The sequence below is a fragment of the Megalobrama amblycephala genome, linkage group LG3 (genome assembly GCF_018812025.1).
Source record: "Megalobrama amblycephala isolate DHTTF-2021 linkage group LG3, ASM1881202v1, whole genome shotgun sequence".
Lineage (NCBI taxonomy): Eukaryota > Metazoa > Chordata > Actinopteri > Cypriniformes > Xenocyprididae > Megalobrama > Megalobrama amblycephala.
In genome coordinates, this window is record NC_063046.1 from 19,213,075 (window position 1) to 19,240,047 (window position 26,973).

At 38.7% G+C, this 26,973-nt stretch overlaps 1 protein-coding gene across 3 annotated transcripts in view; it reads right to left on the reverse strand.

Annotated features, from left to right (window-relative positions):
• Positions 1-26,973, reverse strand: part of itga11a (integrin, alpha 11a) — a 107,514-nt gene that overhangs the window by 47,449 nt on the left and 33,092 nt on the right. Inside the window, exons 1-2 of one of the 3 annotated variants that reach the window (XM_048184458.1) lie at positions 11,328-11,611; positions 2,467-2,578 (exon numbers count right to left, since the gene is read on the reverse strand). In XM_048184458.1, the coding sequence (XP_048040415.1) occupies positions 2,467-2,578; positions 11,328-11,385 (170 nt within the window). In that variant the 5' untranslated portion in view covers positions 11,386-11,611. Of the gene's footprint in view, positions 1-2,466; positions 2,579-11,327; positions 11,612-26,973 lie in introns of those variants that run through there. The other 2 variants (XM_048184457.1, XM_048184459.1) reach the window with 2 other exon arrangements.

Here is a 26,973-nt window from a genome sequence, read left to right on the forward strand (position 1 = left end):
CTGTGCAGATCCAGACATTACTGGCTGCCCTTGTCTAATGCCTTTCATAATGTTGGGAACATGGGCTGACATATGCAAATATTGGGGCGTACACCCCGACTGTTACATAACAGTCGGTGTTATGTTGAGATCCGTGTGTTTTCCGGAAGTCTTTTAAACAAATGAGATTTACATAAGAAAGAGAAAGCAATGGAGTTTGAAACTCAATGTATGTCTTTTCCATATACTGAACTCTTGTTATTCAACCATGCCAAGATAAATTCAAATTTTGAATCTAGGGCACCTTTAATTTTGGGTGCAACATTAGGTGATGTGATATATGATGTGTGATGTCATATATCATTGCACTGCACTGAAATTTCCAAAACATTTGTCAAAAAATTTCCAAGGGACTATGACCCTGCCTCAGAAAGTCTCCACGGACCCCCAGTCAAGCATCATGTCAAAGCATTTTTTTAGTCACTTCACTGAATATAATACGGTAGGTATTCTGCACTAAAAAAATAATATGAACTGTCAGAGTGCATTGTGTGTTGTCCACGCTGAAAGGCTTCGGGGTTGTGAGAGAGGTGAGACACAGCTAGACTCCATTACTTTCTTGGACTAAACATTCTCCTCCGAGGATCTGACTGCGCTAATCAAGACATTTCCTGACTCATACTGTGAGAGCACCAGTACACAAGAATAAGTAAATAGCAAGCAGTGTCTCAGTGTCCAAAGCATTTCTCCTGTTCAATCGATCTAAAGTAAACCTACCACATAATGACGATTAGCCACCATCTACAGCCAATTCCTGCACAACCCTTTTCCTCTCCTGCTGCCTATTCATGCCAGCATAAACACAACACAAGCTCCCTTAAGCTCTGTCTCTTTATCACATAAACAGATGGGAATGAGAGAAGGTATTGCTGGCATAAAAAAAAATTATATTAATTTTCATCTCAACATGAGGTAGTGTTAGCTTTCATTTCATTAGCTGTTTGCAGCACACAGGTGTAAACTTACAACTTACACAATATACATCTATAGTGACATATGTTAATTGGGCTTTCACTCAATATATCTTGTCTTTATGTGTAGTTTAGCCTGCTACTGTAGTATTTGTTGATGTGCTTGTCTTTATTTATGACTGATTTTCGGACTGGTATGTTGTGCAAGCGCTCATTCACAACACACATCCCCCAAACAAAACTTGAATAGGATTTAAAAATAAATAAAAATAAAAAAATAAAAAATAGAAGTGACACACACAAGAGCCAAGCCAGACACACATGCCACACAGAAAATTTCCTTTGGCCTGTTAATGGTTTCCAGATGCCGTGTGAATGGTGCAGAGACAGAAAGGGGGTCTGTTTGGCAGCCGCTCACTTGAGAAAGTCTTTGTTGATATCGCCCCATATCAGACCAGCTAAACTGACAACACACTCACATCTAAACTATAGACCAAGCCATTTAGCCATTACCTAAGGAATGTGAGATAGAATATATCATTTTCAGGATCTCAGGTGAAAAAAAATCTCTTCATTACAATGAGAAGCAGATGAGCTGGATTCTCTTGCATGCTTATGCCAAACAAACATGAGGTCCTTAACACATTTCTATGATATGAAGATAAAGGGGTGAATTACACTCATAAACAAAGAATATTTTTTTCTTTGCAGGCACACTTATTTTTCACACGTTGATATATGTGGTTTACGTGGTTTCCATTGGCGTAATGGACTGTACAAACTCTATATTATATCCCCCTACACTACCCCTACCCCTACCCATTACAGGAAAATGTCTGCATTTTTTGAAAAAAAAAAAGTTTAGTATGTTTTTTAAGCCATTTGGTTTACGAGGACACAAGAAGTGTCCTCATAAACCATATTTACGTTGTAATACCATGTCATTATACATATTTGTCTCCTCTTAAATCACATTTGTCAGAACACAGAGAGAGAGGGAGAGAGAGACTAGGCAGGGTTTCAGGTGAGCTGTGGCCAAGCAGACAAACTGAGATGCCAGATTTGAATCAAATTGCCAAAGCAAAGAGAGATGATGATATCATAGTGATGGACGACAAATGTTAAACTTCTTCCAGTTCTCATAATCCCATAAAAGCATCATAGGTGGATTTTCCTATTACAAGAGATCTAAATTTACTTGTGATGAAAACTATATAATTCATGAGGCAATGGATCTACTGTTGGTTTGGGAGATGCAATGAAAAACAAATTCACTATTTCCTTGGACATCTTTCTGGATTACACTTCCTTCACTTCAAGAACTGGACACAGGATTTTTCATTTTGTTTTGACAGATGAAAGTAAATATGCTTTCAGACTATGATTCTGCACACAACCAATGTGCTTTTGACATCATATGTATGAGGTATTTATGAGGGTGAGTAAATGATGACAAAATTTGCATTCTTGGGTTAACTATTCCCTTAAGATCAAGGGGTACAGAGAGTCTTCTTACCACTTCTGTCCCCCAGCCATGTGCTGTTGGACAGTGTAGCCAAACTGCGTCTGCCTGGGGCCCTTTATGATCCTGTGATTTCTGGTGTCAATGTTGAAACAGTCATGGAACCCTGTAAACAGACACAGACAATTCAAATATGAATATCATCCACAGCACGCTTGGACATAAGACTACACACTTACTGGCAATGGCAATAGATTCTGTGAGCCAAGCTCCAGCAATGAGTTCCAGCAATGACCCAAATCTAAGCAGCAAAATAAATTGTGGCTAAACCAGCATAAAGAATCCTAAACTGTAGTGCTAGTGTAGTGTAGTGACACTGGATGTGATCTGTACTGTTTCAACACAACTCACAGACGAACAGTAAACAGAGAGGAAAGTACACTTTGTTTTTGTTATTTGACCTAAACCAAATCTCATGACAGATTCACAGACAAATATGCACAGACTTTAAATAGAATGTGAAAATGTATTTCAAAATGTAAGTCATTTTTATTGATTTTTGAATTTATTTTTTTATTGTATTATTAAATTTGGATATAGATTTTAACACCCCTTTTACTCAGATTTGGCTTATGTACTGAATTTAAGTGAGTATTGTAGTGAGTATTTTCATAACGTGAATGACTGAGCAGCAATAAATAACCCTATTAAGTAAACTAATTAGGGCTTTTTGAGGGTTCTTGAAAATATGGTCCAGAAATCCTCCTTACATGGAAAAGAATCTATAGACACTTTGGTGTTTTGAGTTTTCATCCCATTCTGAAAACAGACTTTGATTGCTTTATCTCCGTCAAAGTTCAAAGGTGTCTCTGTTTATGCATAACATGCCTGTATGGCTTCTGCTTATGTTCTGACGGGCTGGAAGATCCTGGTCACTGGATTAACAAACACCTTCATGGAGGTCCAATGCTGAAACCCCTTCATAATCATTCTAATGCTCATGGTCATGGAGAAAGCCTGAATGATTTTCACCACTTGACCTGATACTCTCCAACTCTGTCCAACAGACTCTGGTGCGAGACACCAAACTATTGGATCTCATTATGAATGAGACTAAACAATAAAGCTGTCAATCACCACAACAGATTTGACTGTCTGTCAATCCCCAAAAAAAAAAAAAAATGTAAGGAAGTTACATCAATGACTCACAAAGCTCTTACAGGCAGGTTCAATTTCATTTAAAATCAAAAGACTATTATGTCTTTTAAGTTGCTTCCTGACAGCACCATAATTATGGCTTAACCTGAAGCAAAGGCTGAAAAAGATGACTGTTTAGGCTACAGATACTTATTTTTTTTTGTAATTAAAGCGGTAGTCCACCCAAAATCTGAACATTCTGTCATCATTTCCTCACCCTCATGCCCCAAACCTGTATGACTTTCTTTCTTCTCTGGATCAAAAGATATATAGGTCAGTGTTGTTTTGGACAAAATATCTTCTTTTGTGATCCAGAGAAGAAAGAAAGTCATACATGAAGGTCATGATGAGTAAAATGATGAGTGAATTTTCAGTTTTGGGTAAACAAAACTTTTAAGTATTTATAGACCGACTTAAGCAAATAATGTGTCAAATAATCATGCCTTTAAAGACTTTGTGAATATTTTGACATTAGATGCGTAGCCTTTTCATGTTAGAAACCAACTGAATAAAGATCAGTATCTGTAAGCATAAATCTAGTTAAACTAAATCTAAAGCATGAGCTGAATTGAGAAATATATATAAAAAAACTTACATCCAAGTGTAAACGAAATGGTTAATTTATCTGAGAATTACACTGAAATACACCGTTAATCTCCACTCTGAATAACAGCATATGGATGTCATAACCTTGCTTTTCCACGTGTGCAAAGTTATGACATCCATATGCTGTCATTCAGAGTTCTGAGAATGTATCCGTTTGACCAAAAAAAAAAAAAAAAAAAATCAAGGATGCAGAAAACATACATGAATCTGATGAAAGGCCTGATTCTCTCTGGTGGCCCCAGGTCTCTTTGCCTCTAGTTTGGCCTCTGCACCAATGGAAAAAACAGAGGGAAAACATCCATCTCCTCTGGATTCAATTAAAAGACTTTTAAAGAAAAGGTCTTTCAAAATAAAAAATTATTTATTTTCCAGCTGTCAACAGTGAAAATGAAACAGTTTATTGATGTCAATGCTGATAAGTACAATGTCTGCAGAGATATAGTTTCCATTCAGCATATTATATCTTGCAGAGGATTGATGGATGAGATGAAGAGATCTTCCCCTTAGTAGAGGGGAGAGGAAGAGAAGTGAAGTGCTTTTAGCGTCTTTCTTTCTCTCGCTCTCTCGCTTTCCCTTTCCCACGTTCTCTTTCTGTAGACAAAAGCATGAATAATGACAGGCTACTGTAGTGCTGTAGGGATGATGTAAAAGCATTTTTGCACATTAATCTGCTCAGGCAGAAGAATGCACACGGAATAATGTGGACCACATGTTCTTCCTAGCCTAATTTTTGGTCACTGCCTTTCACAGAAAGTGATAAACATTTGAGAGTGATGCTGCCAGTCACTGACGTTTTATTCTGAGCAGGAGTACTGGATGTCCCGCTGTGAACTGCAATGAATGCTTATATAGAGAAGCTCAAACTGACCCCTGGTGCACACACACAGACTTATTCTCATCAGATCCTCTATCCCATGCATGCCCTTCTTTCTTCAAAAGCCAAAAAATGATAAAAATGTGTATTTAACAAACAGATATCATTTAATGCTTACTTTCTGAATAAATTAATTAATTTCTTTTGAAAAAAAAAAAAAAAAAAAAATTCCTGACTACAAATATTTGAAATTGTTCATCTCTGCCTCCTGCTTTGTTGAATATCAGATGAAAATCTGATATTTCCGGACACAGAGAGAGAGGGAGAGGGAGAGAGATCTAGATTTAAATAAACTGGATCTTACAAACTCATATAATTACCTATATAACTCATATAATTACTGAAACCATAAAATTCACTTATATGGCAACATACTGTTGCACACATAGCAACACTGTCCAGACATCCAGAACCTTTTAATCTTTTCCCCACACATTCTCCTGGAAGACTTCATTTATGAATAGCCACAAAAATGAGAACCTTGCACATGCATGAATCTAGATCCACTGGATGACCAGTGAAGAAGAAAAACCTAATAACACCACTGATCATTTTACTTTGTTCTAGAATTTCCCCCCCTTAATTCTCTCCCATAGTCATTGATCACTTTTTCCAAAGTGCTGGTTTAAATACACATCTAAGGCATCCAGTCTCTTACTGAAACCAAATCATCCCAGACACCATCTGAGAACAGCTTTACCCTTGAAAAAAGAAAGAAAAAAACCTAAGGGAAAACAGAATGAGAAAGAGAGGGGAGTAGAAAGGTTCTAGTTTCCATTTAAAAGCCCTAACGTGGCAGACACTTTAATATTCTCTGTAATATCAGCAGGTCCTATAGAGTGGGTTTCCTGTGTGTGGATGTCTTTGCCCAGATAAATAAACCTCAATACAGTGGCTGCAAGGGTTGCGCTGTGTGTCCAGGCCAGGCCTGCGCTGTTTTGGACCACAACCAAGCTACAGGAGCCACACCACAGTCATACTGACAGAGAAGCTCCAGTCTATGAGAACGTCCATGGATCCTGAAGACTAACAATACCAGAGTTTGACAGACCCATGGTATAGTGGTCAGGATACATAAAGAGCTGTTGACAGAGATGCAGGTTCGAATCTGGCCTAAGTCATGTTCCAGGCTCATTCCCATATTTCTCTCCAAAATCTAAAACACTTACTGAAGCAGAAATGTATCAATACCTTGTAATACAAATGTTGATTATGAGCATTATGCAAGTACACACAACATCCTCTTCTGAAAAACAAAAATAGGTGTTACATCCTGTTGATCTTCTGAGGAAATAATTTTAATTATGCGACATGTTTGAAGTTGTCACCAGACAAAAATAAGCAAGTGTTTGAACTGAGTGAGATTTCTTAGATTTTTTTTTTTTTTCAATTGAAGATCATGAAAAAAATATCATGTTAAGTCAAGTCATGCTTTATACAACAGATTATTTCAAAGTGGCTTCACAGACATACAGATGAACAGGGAAATAACAGAATTAATGATGCAAACTTCATCAGATATGAAACAGCTCTAAAAAGACAATAGTGTCATTTTTTCAGCTTAAGCTTATTCAGTGTTGATTCAGTTCAATTAAATAACTGTGTCAAGTTCAACAATTAAACGAGTAAAATTCAGCCATAAGCAGTTCTACAGAAGACAATTGTGTCATTATTCAGCTCTTTTCAGTTCACTGTTGTTTCAATAGTATATCTAAGACTATCTTTTTCGTCAAAAAGGATGTATAACTTGGTGGTGACAATAATATAAGACAAAATTCCAGCTACAACCTGCAGCTGCACTTTATTACAGTAGTTCTCTTAAAAAAAAAAAGTCAATGCCACATGCCCAGAAACTGAAAACTTGATCAGGTCATAATCAAAATCAAAACATTTCTAAAGAAACATTTAAGCTGGTGTCGGTGGTCACATCTATGGCATATCTACTGCAGACCATCCACCACAATCTAATTCATAATCAAAACCCACATCAGAGTCACCAATACTAATGTATTACCAGACCTTAGTTAGACATGCAGCTGTGTACAAGCCCACATGTGACAAACACCCCCTTCTAAACATCTGCTGACCCCTCCGTCATCCCTTCCCTCCTTCCCAAATATTTACGTGAAGAACTGCCCTGATGCTAATGAGCCTCACTGATGCCCACTGGCGAGGATTATGGGCCAGCAGATTTGCTTTTAATAAACTCCACATGCCGGATAGGCATCTTTCAAACCATTGCTTTGAAATGCTATTTTGCTTAAGCTCTAATGGACTTTATGCTCTTGCTGTATGTGCGGAACCTCAGGGACTGATTTACATTCTGTTACACTCACAGATCAAGATTAAAATGACCAGACATTGCTCATTTCATGCTGAGATTCCAACCGTGATCTCTGTGGTCTGGAAATCTCATTGAAGGGCTGCTGAGAGATGGCTAGCAGGGGATGAGCCTGGTGGCCTATAACTGGGTTTGTGGCCAAAGTAAACTATCCATGAGGCACGTGGCATCAGCAGACTGATATACACCACAGTCAAGCATTACTCAGTAGCTCTGGAGTTCCTCACCAACACAAAATAACCTTATTCCATAATTATTATTTCCTAAGTAGTACTGCAGGCAGAAGTGTCTGAGATCACAATATCTTTAATTGCAGCCTAAATCAGCTGCTACTAACATCACAGCTTTTACTAACTATAAAGATAAATAGATTACAGGGTTTATCTTTACACCATAAATCAACCAGGAAACAAACATTTACCAAACAACAGGCATTCAACCGGCATTTTCACATATTGTTCTTATCATGGTTATCTCCAGCATCAAAGCAAAACAAATCATATTTTAATCATATCAGTTGTAAAATGTGAGTTTGCAGTCTGAATTGAATGTACGCAAGCTGCGTGTGCATCATCAGAGTGTGCAGTCATCAGAGTGTGTACACAACAGAGTGTGTAGTCCGATTCACAAACAAATTATTCATGTCGATTATTTAGTGAATCATTCAAAAATGTCACTAGTTTGAATTAAGCCAGGTTCACACTGTGAAATTTGCCCAAGATTTGGCGGTCTGAGATAAATTTTGCAAATCCTAAAAGATTCATCTAATCCTTTGATTAATGACTGTTCAAATTTTACCTCAGACGGAATAACTTGTTTGCAGTCATGCGATTCTGATGATACGCGAATTTCAGATGGAGGGCAGGAAGTGAAAATTGGATGGACAAGATGGAGAAAAGACCATACTGTGCTGGTTTAGAAAGGTATAAACAGAAAATCACAACATATATTGGACATGATCCTTAGGAAGAGAAGCAATTTTTCTACTGAAAGACTTGCCTGCCATTGAGGCGGAAGATATAGAGAATATGAAGCTGCCGTCACACCGTGTTCAGTTCTAGTCTGGTTTGTTTACATCGTGCTGCCTTTCTGCTATTGAGTTTCGGGCAGTTTTTTGATTTTCTGTCGTGATTGTGAAAAATGGCGCCTTTGTAGGTCATTCATGCTGAATCGAGAATTGCAATAAGAACTCACATCATCATTCAGGGAAAAAAATGGACGGTGTAATACAGTTTTCGCCTTTTCTATGTGTAAACACACTAAGGGAAGCAGGTTGAGGAGGTGACGGGAAGACGCAGTATAGCAAATCTAATAATGTCACTGATTAAACCCACTTCCTATCACTCAATAAAATGATCACATTGCTAAATGTTTTTGAAAGTTTTATATTTTGTTTGGTTTAATAATTAACATTACTTTTGTGAGTATGACTCTCACTCGGCTTGTGAATGAGCGTACCTCTCACACACAGCGACTTCACAACTGTTCACAAGATTCTATGGGTTTGATTTTGGTTGTCATTTGTTGAAATAAATACAAAAAAATATAGTGTGTCGGTGTCTGTCCGCTGTATGTGACCCTCCGATTCTCCTCCGTGGCCATATGGGAAAGTGAACATTTACAAAAACAACATTAAAAGTACAGTTACATTTACACCCTTCCAACAAAGAAATGGACCGACTTCTGTCAGCTTATTGAACACATTTTTTTATTTGGCCATTTTCTACCATATGATGGCTGAAGCAGCAGCGGTACTTGACACTGTTTTCACAGTAACCAGATCAACATTGTAAATGAAATTCTACAAAACTTAAGTGAAAACACCAAATGATCATGCAATGGGATAAAATAGCTTCTCTTCCCTGCAAACGATACCATGAAGAATGTGAATATTTAATATTAAAGTCAAAAACAAAAAAGTAAGCAGGTATCCATATTCATTTAAGTATCAGCAGATGCAAAAAATGCTAAATTTAAAGCTAAAAAATGATAAAAGCTCCTTGTGGTTTCTTGGTTTGATCGATTTAAGCTACCATAAACGATGCAAAAAATGTAATTTTTTTTTAGTATGTGATAGTGATTCCTATATATAAAAAATTACTTCCTGCCCTCCAGCTGCATTTAATGCCACAGCAATGACGTCATGTGCAAACAAACTATTCTGGCAGTGTCAGAAAATTTGGCACACAGACCTGCAGTGTGACTTCTTCTATGACGACAGTCAAAGTGTCTTCATTTTTCAAGACAAGTCGCAATCAAAAGAAACACTAGAGGTTTTTTTGTTAGCCACCATTTCAGGCTCACAGTCACCAAATGTGTATGGGTAGATGATGTAATACTCCGGACAGCAAATTTCTTGCATGCGTCCATTTTTAACGCGTCTTGATTGTCGTACAGTCAGACATTAATAACAGCTGAGATCCCACAGTGTGACGTACAGTCTGACGAGCAACAATCATAAAAGATTATTATAAATCGCACAGTGTGCACCCGGCTTTAGTATGATGAATACTTCAATGAATCCATCTGATTCACTTATTTCAAATTATTGTTTCTTATAGCGATGTCTGTCTCCAGTGCAGTATTTTTGAGTACTGAAGATTCATTAAACGTAAATTGGTGTCATTACTGACTGGATGTGTGGAACAGACACTACAAAGCCCTGTTGTCACATTTACTTAGCTGTGCCTGCTTTCACCGTCAAACATGAAGCCATAATCGATCACACTTGAGTGAACTACCTCCAGAAATGCAAGTGATATCTTGATTAACCAAGCGTTTCTGTCATAGTCGGAAGGCTATTCAAACACGGAACTATTAATTGGATGTCCATGTGAACAGATGAATATTTTCTTTCAATAAGAACAGGTTGAATTTCAAGCAGTTTTGATATCACTCTATCACAATATTTGTCATGATTGTGTGCCTCGCTTAAACGTATATGAGTGCAGGTCAATTTAGGAGCATCATCTGTGCAGACAAATGTCTGATACATTCAGCTGCAAAGTGAATGTAGAAGTTGCTTTGTATAAATGTGTCAATGTACTGTGAACAGGAAAAGGCTGAAGGGAGTACAATAGACCGTAGTATTACAGTATTGTACTAGCATAATGTTTACTTTGCTGGACTTGATTAAAATTGGCCTGGGTCACAGCTGGTTTATTGGCATCTGGTCAAGATGAGTAACAAACAAACTAAACAAAAAATGCATGTTTGAACATACCAACACACACATGTTCTTTATATCTCTCTCACACTTTAGTCCTTCATTAGTACTAGTTCCATCTGCAGTTAGACATTCATTTGCTCCTCTTTTAGCCAATCAGATTACATAAAATAAACATTTGGAAATTCTCATTTATTGCTGCCTTCATTTTGCAAATGGAAAGAAAGACAAATTAAATAAGAACTAAAAGGGCAAGAATGCAAATCTGATTTAAATTTTCTCAGGGACCCTTGACAGCACTGAACTGCAAGTCATTAAATATGCTGTCAGGAGTGTCATTTCAGAAGTGAACTTTAATCTGGCTGCTCACCAGATCTTTCCCAGACACCAGAAACAATGAACTCCCAATATATTCCTGATAAAATCTCCTTGTATTTCAAAGTATGCAAGTGCTAGGATGGAAATTGGAGCAAGGGTAACTCCAACCATTCCACAGCCAATCCAGTATCCCCATCTATCAGAGGAGGTCAGTGTAACAGTGCCTGACGTTGGAAAGCAGACGTGGGAGATGCACAGTGCTGGGATACAATCTCATGCGCACAAATCACATCCATGGCACTTATTCAACTTTCAAGTTGCAGAGTATATAATTCAGTTTTGTGTCTACTTACCACTTTGCCTCTCTTAAATGATTTTAATTGAAAACAGGCTACAAATGCAAACACACTCACCTGGCATCATGCTCCAGAGAATCCAGAGTAGGTGGGTCCAGTAGTACTCCATGTGCATGTGTGAGACGGAGAACGTGACCAAGTGTGTGTTAGTGTATGTGTGTGTGTGTGCGTGAGGATGGACTATCCTGACAGTGTGCTCTCCTGTACACCCGGCTCTGATTGACTCAACTGCTCCTAAAAACACTCTATATCTGTGGCAAGGAGGTGGAGACTGTGGCCAAACTAAAAGGAGGTGCTCATTCAGCCAACAGACAGATCTTCACTCTTTTTCTTTCTCTCTCTCATTTCCTCCCTCTTTTTGTCTCCTCGTCTGTCTGTCCATGTATGCTTGATTTGGGTCACTCTATTATGAGCTCATGCTTTGCTCCTAAAAATGCTTTTTGTGAAGAATATGGAAATTCAGGCTTCATGGATCATTGTACATCACCTCTACGGCAAAAACTGATCTTCCATAATCTTCTAATTTGCTTAACAAGCAGTTTAAACTGCATACTTTCGGATAGATGCCCTCCAACTTGATTGATGCAGAGATTTGCGGTTAACATAGCTGCATGTTACCATATAAAGCCCACTGACAAACTTTCAGAAGAACCTCAGACACCATCCAAACCACGCTACCCAAGCATATAATTACAGATTATATAATAACCAATACTGATGTTCTAGCCGCTCTAATAGAGAAATATGGCCCACCTCCATTTCAACTTGACCTTCAAAATAGAATAACCACAGTTACTAAGTTTTGATCAAAATGAACATGTAGTGTAAATGTAGTCATACACTCTAAAAAATGCTGGGTTAAAAACAACCCAAGTTGGGTTGAAAATGGACAAACCCAGCGATTGGGTTGTTTTAACCCAGCGGTTGGGTTAAATGTTTGCCCAACCTGCTGGGTAGTTTTATTTAAACCAACTATTGTTTAAAAATTGCTATATGGCTAGCTTAAAATGAACCCAAAATAGTTGGGAAATTAAAAACCAGATGCAATTAGAGGCAACAATAATAGACAAAAGGTGAATGTTTATTAATAAGCTTTAATATTTTATTAATATAAATGTAATAGTTTAACAGTTTATTAATATAAATGTATTAATAAGCAATTTAATAAATGTTTATTGTTTAATAATTATTCATTGAACATTAATAAAATGTTCATTTCCAACATACTTTGGGTTAATTTTAATTAAGCAATACAGTAATTTTTAAACAATAGTTGAGTTAAATAAAACTACCCAGCAGGTTGGGCAAACATTTAACCCTACCACTGGGTTAAAACAACCCAATTGCTGGGTTTGTCCATTTTCAACCCAACTTGGGTTGTTTTTAACCCAGCATTTTTTAGAGTGTACACACCAGTAAACTACAGTTACTACATTAAACACATACATCATTTCCTGATTCTAAAATTCACAACAAGACAAAGGTAATATTTCTATGTGCTGCAAATATCTCCTTCAAAATTGTGGATCTAAGAAATTAGATAATTGACTAGTCTGTATTATCCACAATAATAATAACAATACTATTGCTGGGCCCGTTGCAAATACACACATCTTGTTTAATTAATAAATTTCCTTTTATTTTTTCATAGAGTATAAGAGTTAAATTTATAATTTGGTTATGTCTGTAGTCTGAAACCAAAGAGATGGTAAAACATCTGATGAACATTGAGCTGATTTTACTTTAAACATAAGTGACCAAAGTAAAGGGTGCTGCTTTCATTAAGACTACTTAAAAAGCCATCTTTCTTTCCTTTCATCAAATGTTTCTATCAAAGCCAGGCATTCAAATTTGCACAATAACTCCTCTCTTTGGAAATGAGGCAGCTTGGAGTTATAAGTTCTTTCAAATTCTGCAGAGGATTGCATAGTCAAACCACTGAGCTTAGTAGTTGCTCCAACAGACAGACACAGGCACATAGTGAGAGAAAGAGTGAGAAAAGAGATGTTTAGGCCCTTGACAGAAAGGTATAGTGAGTGTACCTGAGCTCTGTTCCGAGTGTGAATACATCAGCTGATTCATCAGCCAATATTGACAGCAGTGTCAAGAACTAGTATGACCAACTAGAAATTAGTTAGGTAATCTAAAGTCTAAATATAAAGTCTAAATTTTTGGTTTCAAATTAGACCAATCTATGTTTTTATGTAACTGACTGAAAGTTATGAAAAGTCTTAAAGAAAAAAAAAATTGCAACATAGCGACAGTGACCAAAGTAATATAAAAGATGGTGACATCTTATCACTTTTGACAGGACAGAGTCCAACTGAGCCACGAGTTCATCCATCAAATCTTCATTAACCGACAGCAGCTTTTTTTTGTAAAAGCTGTATTAACCATTGCACTCGCATCTCACATGCTTTGCAGAGTCTCGCACATGACACGGCATTTGAGTCATCAAAACTTGTGGGAGCAGCTCCGGTGGTGAATAGTGACTGGATCTAAAACCTTCAGATGACACAGCTCATATCACCCTCGCTGTAAGTTACCGAAAGTGAAACGAATAGCTCTCTTGCTCTCATAGTTCTCTTGCACTGTATGACGTGACAGACAGCTGTCCAGTCAGTTGTCTAGTTGTCAAGACCTGTTCCGTTCACACAGTGCAAATTTTTCGAGAATTTTTGCGGTTGCGAGACATGAAAATTTACAGGTGAGAGCTGGTTATAGAATGCGGTTGTCACTCCCGTAAATAACTGTACTGTGTGTGAACAGAACCGTACTAAGGACTCAAGAACTGGACTGACAACCATATTCTGTTGCTGTGTGAAAGTGGCCTCAGACTACATTGGTCAGACTGAGTGTTTCACAATGTAGATTCAGCAGCAGTGTTGCAGCGACACTGAATAACTAAGACCTCTCATCAAAACGGATAAGGAATAACTCTGGTTCCTTCGGTTCTTCTTGCAATCTTCTGTCCTCTATAAAAGTGGATAAAGACAAGCAGATGAGGAATTAAAAAGTGGGTAAATGGATAGAGAAGGGGCTATTTGGTTACACAACACAACATAAGGCAGCTTTTACCAGTATTGTGAGGTTGCAGCTCATAGCTCAAGAATCCCCACTGTCAGTTTGCAAAATGTCAACAGTCCAAACAAATGATAAATCGTAGAGCAACCTGCAATTAAAATTTAAGTCTGATTCTTTCTCTAAAAAAAGAAGAGGGGCCTGAGAGGGAGCTGCTTGCTTCAGTCACTGTTTCCACAAGGAAGAAATACGCTTGCGTTCATGATGCTGATCTTCTGACCAAAACTGTCATGTCAATATTTAAACTCAGAGAAGAATTTAGTAAAGAGAGAAAGAGACTAATGTACAGAATGAATTGCAATAATGAGAAGTTCTTTTATCTGAAAATCATTCCTTCATTCTTTCCACCAAAATGTGAGGGTTCTAAGCCCCTTGTTGAGGAGAGGTCGGAAATCAATACATATCCTCTGCAGGAGCAACACTTACCTTATGACCACAAACCCACCAACAGCAGTAGCAACTGCAAACAATTATCCCAATAACCTCCACATTACCTGCTGCATGATGTATGACTGAACCTTTAGAGAAACACAAGCCAAAAAATAAAGCCAGCAACACATTTTGTTGAAATTCATCAGAGTTAAAGCTTACAATGAAAATGTCATTGCTCAACAAAATGATGCCTTCCACATCTCCATCATAGTGATAGAGAAATAATGGACTTGCACTCTTGTGTAAATTGATTCTGCAATCTAAAATGGTAGTAGTAGTAGTAATAATAATAATAGTTATACTTTTCAGTAACTGCTCTAATCACTATGGAATAGAAGTATGGTGCTCTGCATTTCACCAATCCAAGTGCACACACACAGCAGTGACTAGTGAACACACACACACACACACACCGTGAACACACAACCGGAGCCATTTTTGCTGCGGCGCCCAGGGAGCAACTGGGGGTTAGGTGCCTTGCTCAAGGGCACCTTGGTTATGGGTAATGAGATTCGAAGAGAGAGATGTTCATTTACTCCCACCACCTACATTTCCATCCGGTACTGAGACTCGAACCTGCAACCTTCATGTTTCAAGTCCTACTCTGTAACCATTAGGTCACAACTGCCCCAAATTTTCCAATATATTGGCAGATATATAGATCCTTTTTAGATCTCTCAATAAAAACAAATACATACTTTTTATCGTCATATATTTTGGGAGCAGAAAAAACCCTATTTTCCTTGAGCTTTCAGCCAGGTTGTGTTGGCAAGGATATATAGAGCAATGTCAGTGACAGCTCTGCTGTGGTCAAACCCTAGAAGTCACCACAGTGTCAAGTGCCAGTCAGATCAACGCAAATCTGGACCCTTTGACTGTTTCTGTATGATGTTACTCAAAACATGGCAACCAGAGTCAATAATGCTGAACTGTGGTAATATCTGAATGCCAACTCCTACTTTGTTTTGTTGCCTTTTCTTTCCACACAGAATTTAAAATAGAAACTGTTAGAGTGCAGATGATGGTTGACATATACAACTCCCTGTTCGAAATGTAAACTTTCCACAATTCTGGCAAATAGCATTGTGAATTCGCCAGTACAGGATTAATGCATAGACATATATAACATAAATACTCCTTCATTAAATTAGTACACATAACATTAATCTCTATGACATGACCCTCTAAGACCCAAAATAAATGTGTTCATGAATCATATGAAATCATCCTAGGAATCAGAGATTTTGTGGTTAGGCCATGGAAGCATGAGTCAACCAATCAGACATGAGTGTGATGTACTTGGCCATTTGACTGACAGGCAACGTTCAACTGGAGGAATTCAGTGGTTTGGGCAAAGACGCCGGTGTCCTCGCACTCACTCGCAAGCTGTGATGAAAGCTTTGCTTTCCCAATATACAATATTTTTGTGTAATCTCGGTTACTTGTGTAATGCTAAAACCCGAATCAACACTCTCGCTGTGTTGAAATCCAGCGGTTTGGACAGTAAATCGTGATCTCATAGCCATTTGCATTCCAGCTGCTCTTCTCTCTCCATGAGATTTGCCATGAAAGGGCTATTTTTGCTGGTTATGCTGTTCAGTGATTTCAGACAAATCATAAAACTTCACAAATAAACAGGTAAATAATATTCTTGAAAAACAATGTCAAAATTTCATGAGTGTGAAGAGTTCCTTTAAGGACATAACACTCAAGGTCATGTTTGATGGTTGAATTGTGGCTTTGTTCTTAAATTCTTTATACTCAGCAGAAACACATTTTTATTTGTTGTTCTGGAAACCATAGGCACAAAAGATGATGTCTACAGACAATTATCTCAGTTCCGTGATACTGTTCCATCAACAGCTGTGCTGAACTGGACGTTATCCACACTAAAGTCAAAAATAGTAGCTTAGATGCTTCATGATGTGTGAGAGACTGAATTGCACCTGCAGGATTAAAAGTGAATTTAGAGTTGTAAATATTATATATATATATATATATATATATATATATATATATATATATATATATATATATATATATATATATATATATATATATATATATATATACACACACACAAACACACACCAATCAGGCATAACATTATGACCACCTTCATAATATTGTGTTAGTCCCACTTTTGCTGCCATGGCATGGTCTCCATTAGACCCCTGAAGGTGTGCTGTGGTATCTGGCACCAAGATGTTAGTAGCAGATCCTTAAATTCCTGTAAGTTGTGAGGTGGGGCATCCATGGATCTGGAGTTGTTTGTTCAGCACATCCCACAGATGCTCGATTAGATTGAGATCTGGGAAAGTTGGAGGCCAGGTCAACACTTCAAACTCATTGTTAAGCTCCTCAAACCATTCCTGAACCATTTTCACTTAGTGGCAGGACGCATTAGCCTGCTGAAAGAGGCCACAGCCACCAGGGAATACCATTTCCTTGGTCTGCAACAATGCTTAGGTAGCTGGTACATGTCAAAGTAACATCCACATGGATGGCAGGACCCAAGGTTTCCCAGCAGAACATTGCCCAAAGCATCACACTGCCTCTGCCGGCTTGCCTTCTTCCTACAGTGCATCCTGGTGCCATGTGTTACCCAGGTAAGCAACACACGTACTCGGCCATCCCGTGATGTAAAAGAAAACGTGATTCATCAGACCAGGCCACCTTCTTCCATTGCTCTGTGGTCCAGTTCTGATGCTCACGTGTCCACTGTTGGCGCTTTCGGCGGTGGACAGGGGTCAGCATGGGCACCCTGATTGGTCTGCGGCTATGCTGCTCCATACACAACAAACAAACACCTTTCTATCAGAACCAGCATTGACTTCTTGAGCAATTTCCCTCAGCCTTCGCTCCCTACGTGCATCAATGTGCCTTGGCCACCCATGACCCTGTCGGTTCACCACCGTTCCTTCCTTAAACCACTTTTAGTAGATACTGACCACTGCAGACCGGGAACACCTCACAAGAGCTGCAGTTTTGGAGATGCTCTGACCCAGTCGTCTAGCCATCACAATTTGGCCCTTGTCAAACTCACTCAAATCCTTACACGTGCCCATTTTTCCTGCTTCTAACACATCAACTTTGAGGACAAAACCTAACCCTCAGTGGGGTGTAAGATAGTATGAAAACGTACAAATGAGACTGTATGAATTTACCAGCAATTTGCGAAAATGTAAAATAGTTACAGATTGAGATAGTGTTACCATTTTTTTACAATGAAACCTGCCAAAGTGCAAACATATACTGTAAGCTATGAGAGCTATAATTTGCTGTAACACAGCACTGACAATTAGCTACACTCTTGCCACCATGGAGGTCTGTTTTACTCAAGGAGCACCAAATTGTCAAAAGTGTCATAAAATCTCAATATTTCTGATGGAACGCCTCCATGTTTCCATGTGCCAAGACCCTTTAACTCTCTCAGTCCTCACTGGTTTTATTATTGCACATGATGTGGTTATACACATATAATACTGCTGTAAGAATGGAGAGCAGTTTAATTGTAAGCAAGGCAATAGTGTACCAATAGAAATGCTCATATAATGTGAAAGATGGCAGAGGCCTTTAATATAAATACTGAAAGCAAGCAAGCAAATGGTCTAGCCTGAGCAGTGAGTCATTCTTACTTTTCCAGATATCTGGCAGCTGAGCTGACTGGCGCTCAGAGCCAGTAGCAACATCGGGATATGTGGAAACTGAAACCACAGACCACAGCAGGAATAACCACATGATTTGCACCACGTAACACACACATGTACACGCACAAAGTACTCAAACATGCAAACAAATGCATAGACATGGAGACACACAACCAGAAACCGACCAGGGACAATACAGCTCCGTTTAACCTTGCAATTTACAACCACGTCACCTCAAAAATTATACATGCAGGTAAACTCAGGGTACACTTTAAACCACTAGACTAACATTCCCCACTATCATCTCCAGCAAAACAAGGAATCTGTGGACAGAAACTGTCCTTCATAACCTTTAAGCTGCAAAAGTAATGACTTCTGTGCCTGAGCTTTGGCCTTGGTTTGTTCTCGCTTGAGTCAGCCCTTCATCGGCCGCTCGAACACAGGCAGTTATTTCAACATTGACCAATTAGCTCATAATGTGGTCTAAAATCACCCGATGCCTTGTGCATGCCTGCTTAATAGAAATGCTCCTGTTTCATAGAGCTTCCGCATCACTACATATGAAACGGAATGGAAAAATGTAAGAGAGGGGAAAATCGTATATTTTTTTTCTCCTGCATCACCATGGAAAACCCAAAGCTCCGTCATTTCCAGCATGTAATTATTAGGTTTGAGGAGCCTTATACGTAATTATTTATTTCAGGGTTGACCGCTTAAGCGCCGAACTGAGCCCCTGTGAGCAGGCCCTGTAAATGCATGCCATATGATGACATATTAGCAGGAGAAAGCATAATACTTTTTGTGGCTGAGAAGATTTTTGCAGCAGTAATGCAGAGTCATTTCTTTCTCATATAAATGTTTTTGTTGTCCTCTTATTTCCTAGCAATACAGTCATTTAAAAGACATTTAAATCAGTAGCAAGTGGAAACATTGAGATCCTTATCATCCCTGGTGCTCTAAATGCTATAAACATTAAATGAAACTATGAAAAGAAAAATAAATGAGAACATTTCTGTTAACTAAAATATAAATTAATCAAACAAACTGGAAAAAATAAAACTAAAATACATTTTCATGACTCATAAATTCATTTTAGTTTTAGATATATATACATACATTTAAATTTCAAAACTATAATAATTAAATATTTAAAACTATAATAACCCTAAAAACACATCTTCTCATTCCCATAAACACTGTAACTGAAATAATCCAATATACTATAAAAACAAAGGCAAATTTTCTCACGAGAATCTCAAAAGAGAGCAATTTGAGAAGATGGGAAGTAAACAGTGAGCACTTCCCTATTTACCGTTTGCTTCTCTGATGTTTGGCCAGGTCAGGGGTTGCTGGACAGACTTCAGAGAAATTTTGCCTTTTGATCCTAGAGTGACCACTTACAGTAACAAGGCATTATCCATAACGTGGGCATGTCCACATTTTTAAACTTCGAATGCAATTGCCATTTAAGGAAACTATAAAATGGAAAATAACAATCTCATTTTTTTTCCTAATGTGACTTAATCCCTTAAAATAGATTTTCACTTTTTGCTTCATCAGCTTGTATGATAATCACACCCAGAAAGTTGTGATTTCATTGCAAGTCATTTGTCAGGAATGAACAAGCCAGGGATTAAGCACTCAACAGTATCAGTTTCATGGACCTGAGGCACAGACACCACAGAAATTGCAAATATGCTATGAACAGAAGTGAAAATAAACACATAATTGCTCTACAAATGGGTATGACTCACTTCCTAAGTCTTTCAAAAAGGTCTGGAAAAATCGCATGGGCATCTTTACAAAGAGTACTGAAATATAGCTGGACGTCTAGGTTTGGATCTGGCCAAACAGCTGGGGACCTGAAGCGAGTGTTCAGCTGGAAATACCAGCTCAGATTTTCAGATGGCTGATTTTACATACTGCTTGGTGAATTAGAGGTAAAGATTTTCCCAGAGGCATAGAAGCACCACCCCATGGAAAGAATGAAAAAATCCCACAATGCATGTATCAAATACAGGTGATCTATATCTCAAAGTATATAGTCTGGCATATAAGGACACAAATAGCATTATCAAGCAGAACAAAAGTCAAGCAGAACATAATTTTTGATTCTTTTCAATCCGTCTGCCCTAGTGAGAGAATCACAAACTTAGCAATTCTTGAAACTTCCTGTGACATTTTTTAAGAATACTAGAACAGGAGCTGTTTAGAGAGGCATCTGAAAGTATATTTATATTGTCTAAAACATTTATGAAATGTACCATAATGTCCACATATGGGCATTTTCCCAACATACGTGTAATATTTTTCCACAGATGTAATGAAGGGAAAAAAAAAAGTGTTCTTGGTTCAACATCTCTGTCCCTTAATGATTTCATAAATGTTTACATATATATATATATATATATATATATATATATATATATACATATTATATATATATATATATATATATATATATATACACATATATATATATATATATATATATATATATATATATATATATATATATATATATATATATATATACACATGTATGTAGTCCCCTTACAAAAAGATTCTTTAAAATTAAACAGCAATATGGAAAACAATGCCATTGTCACAGGTTTGCCAGTCTCTCTCATCTCCACAACCCAGCGATCTCAGTCACCAGAGTATTAACCATGCACACCCATCACCAATCAATCACTCACCTCATCAAGCACCACATATACGCACACACCTCAGTCCAGTCGGTGTCTGGCCTTGAACAAGGAAAGACTTCCAACGATTCCAGTTCTCCAGCGACTATTTCCAAGAAGTGTATCCCTGTGTTTTTTCCTTGTGTTTCCCCGTCTTCCCCTGTGGACTTCTACCTGTGTTACTCACCTGCTCCAGCACCACAATACTGAGGTGTGTGCCCCATCAGCCTGAAAGAGACTGTGATTTTCATCATATCATCCCTGGTCATTGTACACATACATTGCTACTCACCTGTTGGATGTGTGCCAGCAGTAAAGTGATTATATGGATTTACTTAATACCTGTTCAGTGTGTCAGTGTGTATTTCCTGACAGAAGGCCAGACCAACGGCGAAAGATGAATCCAGACCGGCCTAGTCCAATCAAAGAATCCGCTGAAACACTGCGAACTTGCTGGGCACATAGCGACACCATCACTTCCTCTGATCCCTCTCCTTCACCTGTCCATGTCGCCAGTCCCATGGTCACACCAGCGTTCAGAAACCTTGTTGGATCCAGTGAATGGAATGAACAAGCACTTCTCACCACTTACTGTCATGGCTCAATACAGCGCTGCGTCTTCAACTCTCTATCTATGTGGATAATCTATGCGGGACTCGAGAAATTCATCCAACATTCGTGTAGCCCAAAGAATGCAAAATTGTCTCGAGGAAGACCCTACATTGCAGTCCTCCCTTCAACATCGCCAGCCAGAAGGAACACACTGCAGAACCAAAACCCATGCAGGTGGATAATATGCAAAAGTTCTCCACTGAAAGACTCCACTGGCTGACACAGAACATGCGTTTATATTGTGGGTCAAGTGGCATTTCATTGCTGCTTATACCATTCATCTTCCATGCCATATGGTCAGTTTAGTTACGAGTGAATTATTAACATTAAGCCCCTTTTACTACTATTGTAACATGGATTGCTCTTGGTTTTGTAATTTCAGTTACTGCCCTCATCAACTCCGGGTCAGCTGGCAGTTTAATTTCCAGAAACCTCTGCAGGCAGCTCCAACTCTAAAAGACTCCAACTGAGACGTTGTACAAAGTACAATTAGTGACTGGAAGATCCCTGATTTGAGGATGTGTGAGATATCAAGTGAAACTTATCATGCTTCGAGTGGGCTGCTTGCATGAGGAAGGCTTCACATCCCTGGTTCTGGAGGAATCCACCACCGGTGTTCATCCTACGGTGATGAAACATCAGAATGTGCTTTCATGGACAACCCTTGGACGTTCTGGAATGGGGCTCATCCTTCTTCCCTGGCTGTTTCCCTCGAATTCCACAACCATCTCCTAAGCAACCTTTGGTAATTCCTGTTAATACTACCTCCATTGAAAGTCCAGTGCTCAACAATCTGTTGATATTCCAGCCTGTTATGCAGATGTCTCTTGAATGAAATGAGCCTCCAAACTACCACCACACCGACCAGGGGACTGTGTCATCGACCTGGAGCCAGGTCAGCTGGTGCCCTGTTTATCCTTTCTCCATTCCCGAACAGAAGGCCATGGAGGAGTATATTGAAGAGGCTCTAAAGCAGAGTTACATATGCCAGGCTGAACATCGCCGCCACGTTTTGGAGGTCCTCCAGCAGCTCCGTGAATACCATCTGTTCCTTAAAGCAGAGAAATGCAGCTTCCATCAGAAGTCTATCACACTTCCACCTCAGGAGTAGGTGCGGTCCTGTCACAGAAGCAGAAGTCATCGAAACTCTTCTTCCATGTGCCTTCTCTTCCAGGAAACCATCCCTGGCAGAGCAGAATAATTACATCTGTAACCGGGAGTTACTGGTCATCAAGCTCACCCTGGAGGAGTGGATGCAGTGTGTAGAGGGAGCCCGTCATCCATTCACTATCCTCACAGACCACAAAAACCTTCAATTCCTCAGAGAAGCCAAGAGATTGAACTCAAGCCAGATGGGCCTTTTTCTTCACTTGTTTCCAATTCAATATCTCCTATCAACCAGGATCTGAAAACACCAGAGCAGATTGACCCGCCATCAAGCTCCCTCTGACTCTGTGGAAGAACCAGAGCCAGTGGTCCTCTGAGTCCTCCAACACTGACCCTGCTCTGCCGGGATGCCCTCCAGACCGCACATATGTCCCAAGGGTACACCGGATGCCCTAATCGAATCAGCACATTACCTCTTTGGGCACCCGGGGACCGCACAAACACTCTTGCTCCTTCAATATCGTTACTGGTGGCCTGGCATGTCCAATGACATCTGGTGTTTCAACCAGGACTGCCAACAGTGTGTGACCTCCAAAGTTCCCTGTTTTTTGCCACCTGGGAAGCTCCTTCCGCTGCCCGTTCCTCGATGCCTAAGCTCAAACTCCCAGCACACTACAGGATTCACACCACATTCCACGTCTCCATTCTGAAACCTCACCATCCACCTGTTTCTGTTCCCTTCACAGAGCCTGGTCCCAGTGACAAATCTCCCGTACCACTGATCATTGACGAGTAGCTAGGCTTGTTACGGTAGTCCGTGCTACTGGTGTTATCGGTGTTCAGTCACAACACCGGTTTCATCACTTGCCCACCGCAGCACCGAGGCAATTTTTTTCAGTTTAACACATTAAAAATATTTAACGCAATTAACGCAGTATCTGTTTTTCTGCGTTATTTGATCAAGCTCTTATTCAAGCAAATGCTTTTAAAACATTTAAGCGTAACAAGACAAAAGAGAATGCGCTGTCTGTGAATGTCCTGCCTATGTGACTCACAAACAATGCACACCAGTATCGAGTTCTCTTGCATGCTTGAACAAAGCATTATACTCACAAATTATGCCAAAATGTCCATTTTGTCAAGTGTCCTCATGAGAGCAGTCTTAAATAAGTTAAATTAAGTCTTAAATGAACGTAAAGATGAGAAAATGGACATGTGTCATCTAAAAGTGTCATCAATGATAATCAAAGAACAAAAGTAAGAGAGAGAATTACTTACTGCTCTTGACTGAAGAACTTAAACGTTCCATTCCTTATTTATTTAGTTCCACAGTTTCCATGGTTTGATTTTTTTTAGTTTTTTATATGAACGTTTATAAGTTAGTGTATTTGTTATTTTATATTAGGTCTAGCATGGTGTATTCTTATTCGTTTTGTTAATAAACATTTTATCTTTAATATAAGCGAGTTTGTCATTGTACTGTTTTCTCACTGTCACATCCCTACAAGGAGCCCATCTACGCAGTGAAGGAGATCTTGGATTCCGGAAGCCTTGGTGGCCGCCTGGAGTATCTGGTGGACTGGGAGGGTTACGGCCCTGAGGAGAGGTCCTGAGTACCTTGTGATGACATTCTGAATCCTGCTTTGCTAACCATATTCAATCAATCAACAGCATCCTCAACATCCTGCACCTTGGATTCCTAGTGGGCCACTGCGACGTCGGGGTCCTCGATCCGCTTGAGTGGACCATGGTCGGGGGGGTAGTGTCACAGGTTTGTCAGGCTCTCACCTCCATCACCCAGCAATCTCAGTCACCAGAGTATTAACCATGCACATCATTTACCTCCATCAAGCACCGCATGTAAGCACACATCTCAGTTCAGTTGATGCCTGGCCTTGAACAAGGAAAGACTCTCACAATGATCTTCAAACGATTCCAGCTCTCCAGCGACTATTTCCAAGAATTGTATCCTTGCGTTTTCTCCTTGTGTTTCCCTGTGGACTTCTATCTCTGTTACTCACCTGCTCCACTGCCACATTACTGAGGTGTGTGTCCCGTCAGCCTGCATCGTCATCTTCTCCCTGAGTAACCTGTAAGAGTAAGAGACTTTTTTTCCCCCACCTTGTGTGTTTTCCTTGTGTCTGCTGTGTACCTGGAATAAAGGGATTGTCTGGATTCACTTAATACCTGTTCAGGATGTATTTCCTGACAGCCATAAGATTGAAAACACAATGCCTTTATAATTGTCACATCCTTTTTACAGTTTTGACAAAACCTTGCATTGGACTTAGCACAACAGGCAATGTAATTTTATTTTATTTATTTATACAAAATATTAAATTCATTCATTTTAATTTTTAAACTGATGTTTTTTAATAAACCGAATAACTCAGGAGATTTTCCAATTTTCTCTGGTTTTTATTTGTGCTTGGCACAAGTACTCCAGACACTGAAATCCTGCATCTTTTCCATACATACACAAGGATCATCATGCTTTGACAGCTTGAGACCTGAAATTTTTTTCCTCTTCTTTCATTCTAATCTCTGGTGTGTCAAGGCTTTGCAGTCCAAGTGCCATGCACCTCTGTGAGAAGTGTAAGCAGCTCACAGTACTACTATAATTGAAGCAAGACCACTGGACTCATGGATAAAGCCTCGTTGTGCTTCAGAGGTAAGGTAGCAGACAGACCACACACACACACATATTGTTCTTTGGATTGTCAGTTCCACAAAAGACACACAGACACATGAAAGCGCTGACCTATGTACACGCAAAGTACCTGGCACTGGATCAGCCAAGCATACAAAGAGCTTAACCAAACATCAATGCATAGATAAATGTATCCCTGACCACATCAAAGCATTTGTGACCACTGAGTTCAGTGCAGCCCTAAACGATTACAATTTACTATCGCATTTAAAAGCATTAACATTTTGAAATATGAACAGCGTATTCATAAAAATCATCTATATTTTATACTACCACAGCAAACTTAACCCAATGAATACATCCAAAAAGAGATAATTTAGCTCTCGTGTGTCATATTGTTATTTCTCTGTAAAGTTATTCTTCCAATTATTGTAAATATTTTTCTATAGAAGAAACGGTAGATAGTTTATTATATTCTTTATTAAGGATACACTGAGGGATACATAACAGGATAGCTTGCGCTCACATTTATTTCTATATTATTTATATGATTCCTTCTGCAATTATTGATCTAAAAACTACATCTATAAATTGTCTTTTGCTTCTACTTTCACATACATGCAGTAAATCAGTCAAATATGGTGTGCAAAATCTTATAATTTTTTATGAGAATGTTACATGATGTTTAAAACTTGATAAAGTCATCAGCTAGTGACATGGCTCTATTTCCAGACAGCCAGTTAACCCTCTGGACTGGAGCAGCAGCAGTAACTCACCAGAGTAAGCCTGTAATGATGTGAGGGGGTTAACAGGCTAATATCTTTATGAGGGGAAAATGCCACGTGTGCAATGCAAACCTTAATGTATCACTCTTAGGAAACATGCAGAGAGTGTTACGGTGGATGTGGGGGTGGAGTCACATGGTTTCCTTCAACTTGTCATGTTTTAAAGAGACAAATCTATGGACACTATAGGTAAAATTATATAGCTGAGAATAAAACCTTCTAAAGAAGACTACAGCTAAATATATTATTATTATCTAAAAGTCAAGCTCAACTGTGCTTATAACATATCAACTTGTGGCACATGTAGTGTACGTCAAATCTTAATTTGTAAATAAAAAGTAAATTAAAAACTGTACTTTCAGATAATATAATAATGAAGTAAAAGGCCACTTAATTGTACTTAAAGAGAGCACAGTTTCATGACTGTTTCTTATATTTAAAAGTATACCTTTAAAAAGTGCATTTTGTAATAGTGTCAAAAAAAAAAAAAAAATTACTTTAAAGTACACCTTAAATCATTATGTTTCAACAATACTTTGTGGTGCTTTAAAGAAGTACACTTATTTTGATATGTTAACAAACATACTACACATACAGTGGGTACGGAAAGTATTCAGACCCCCTTAAATTTTTCACTCTTTGTTACATTGCAGCCATTTGCTAAAATCATTTAAATTAATTTTTTTTCCTCATTAATGT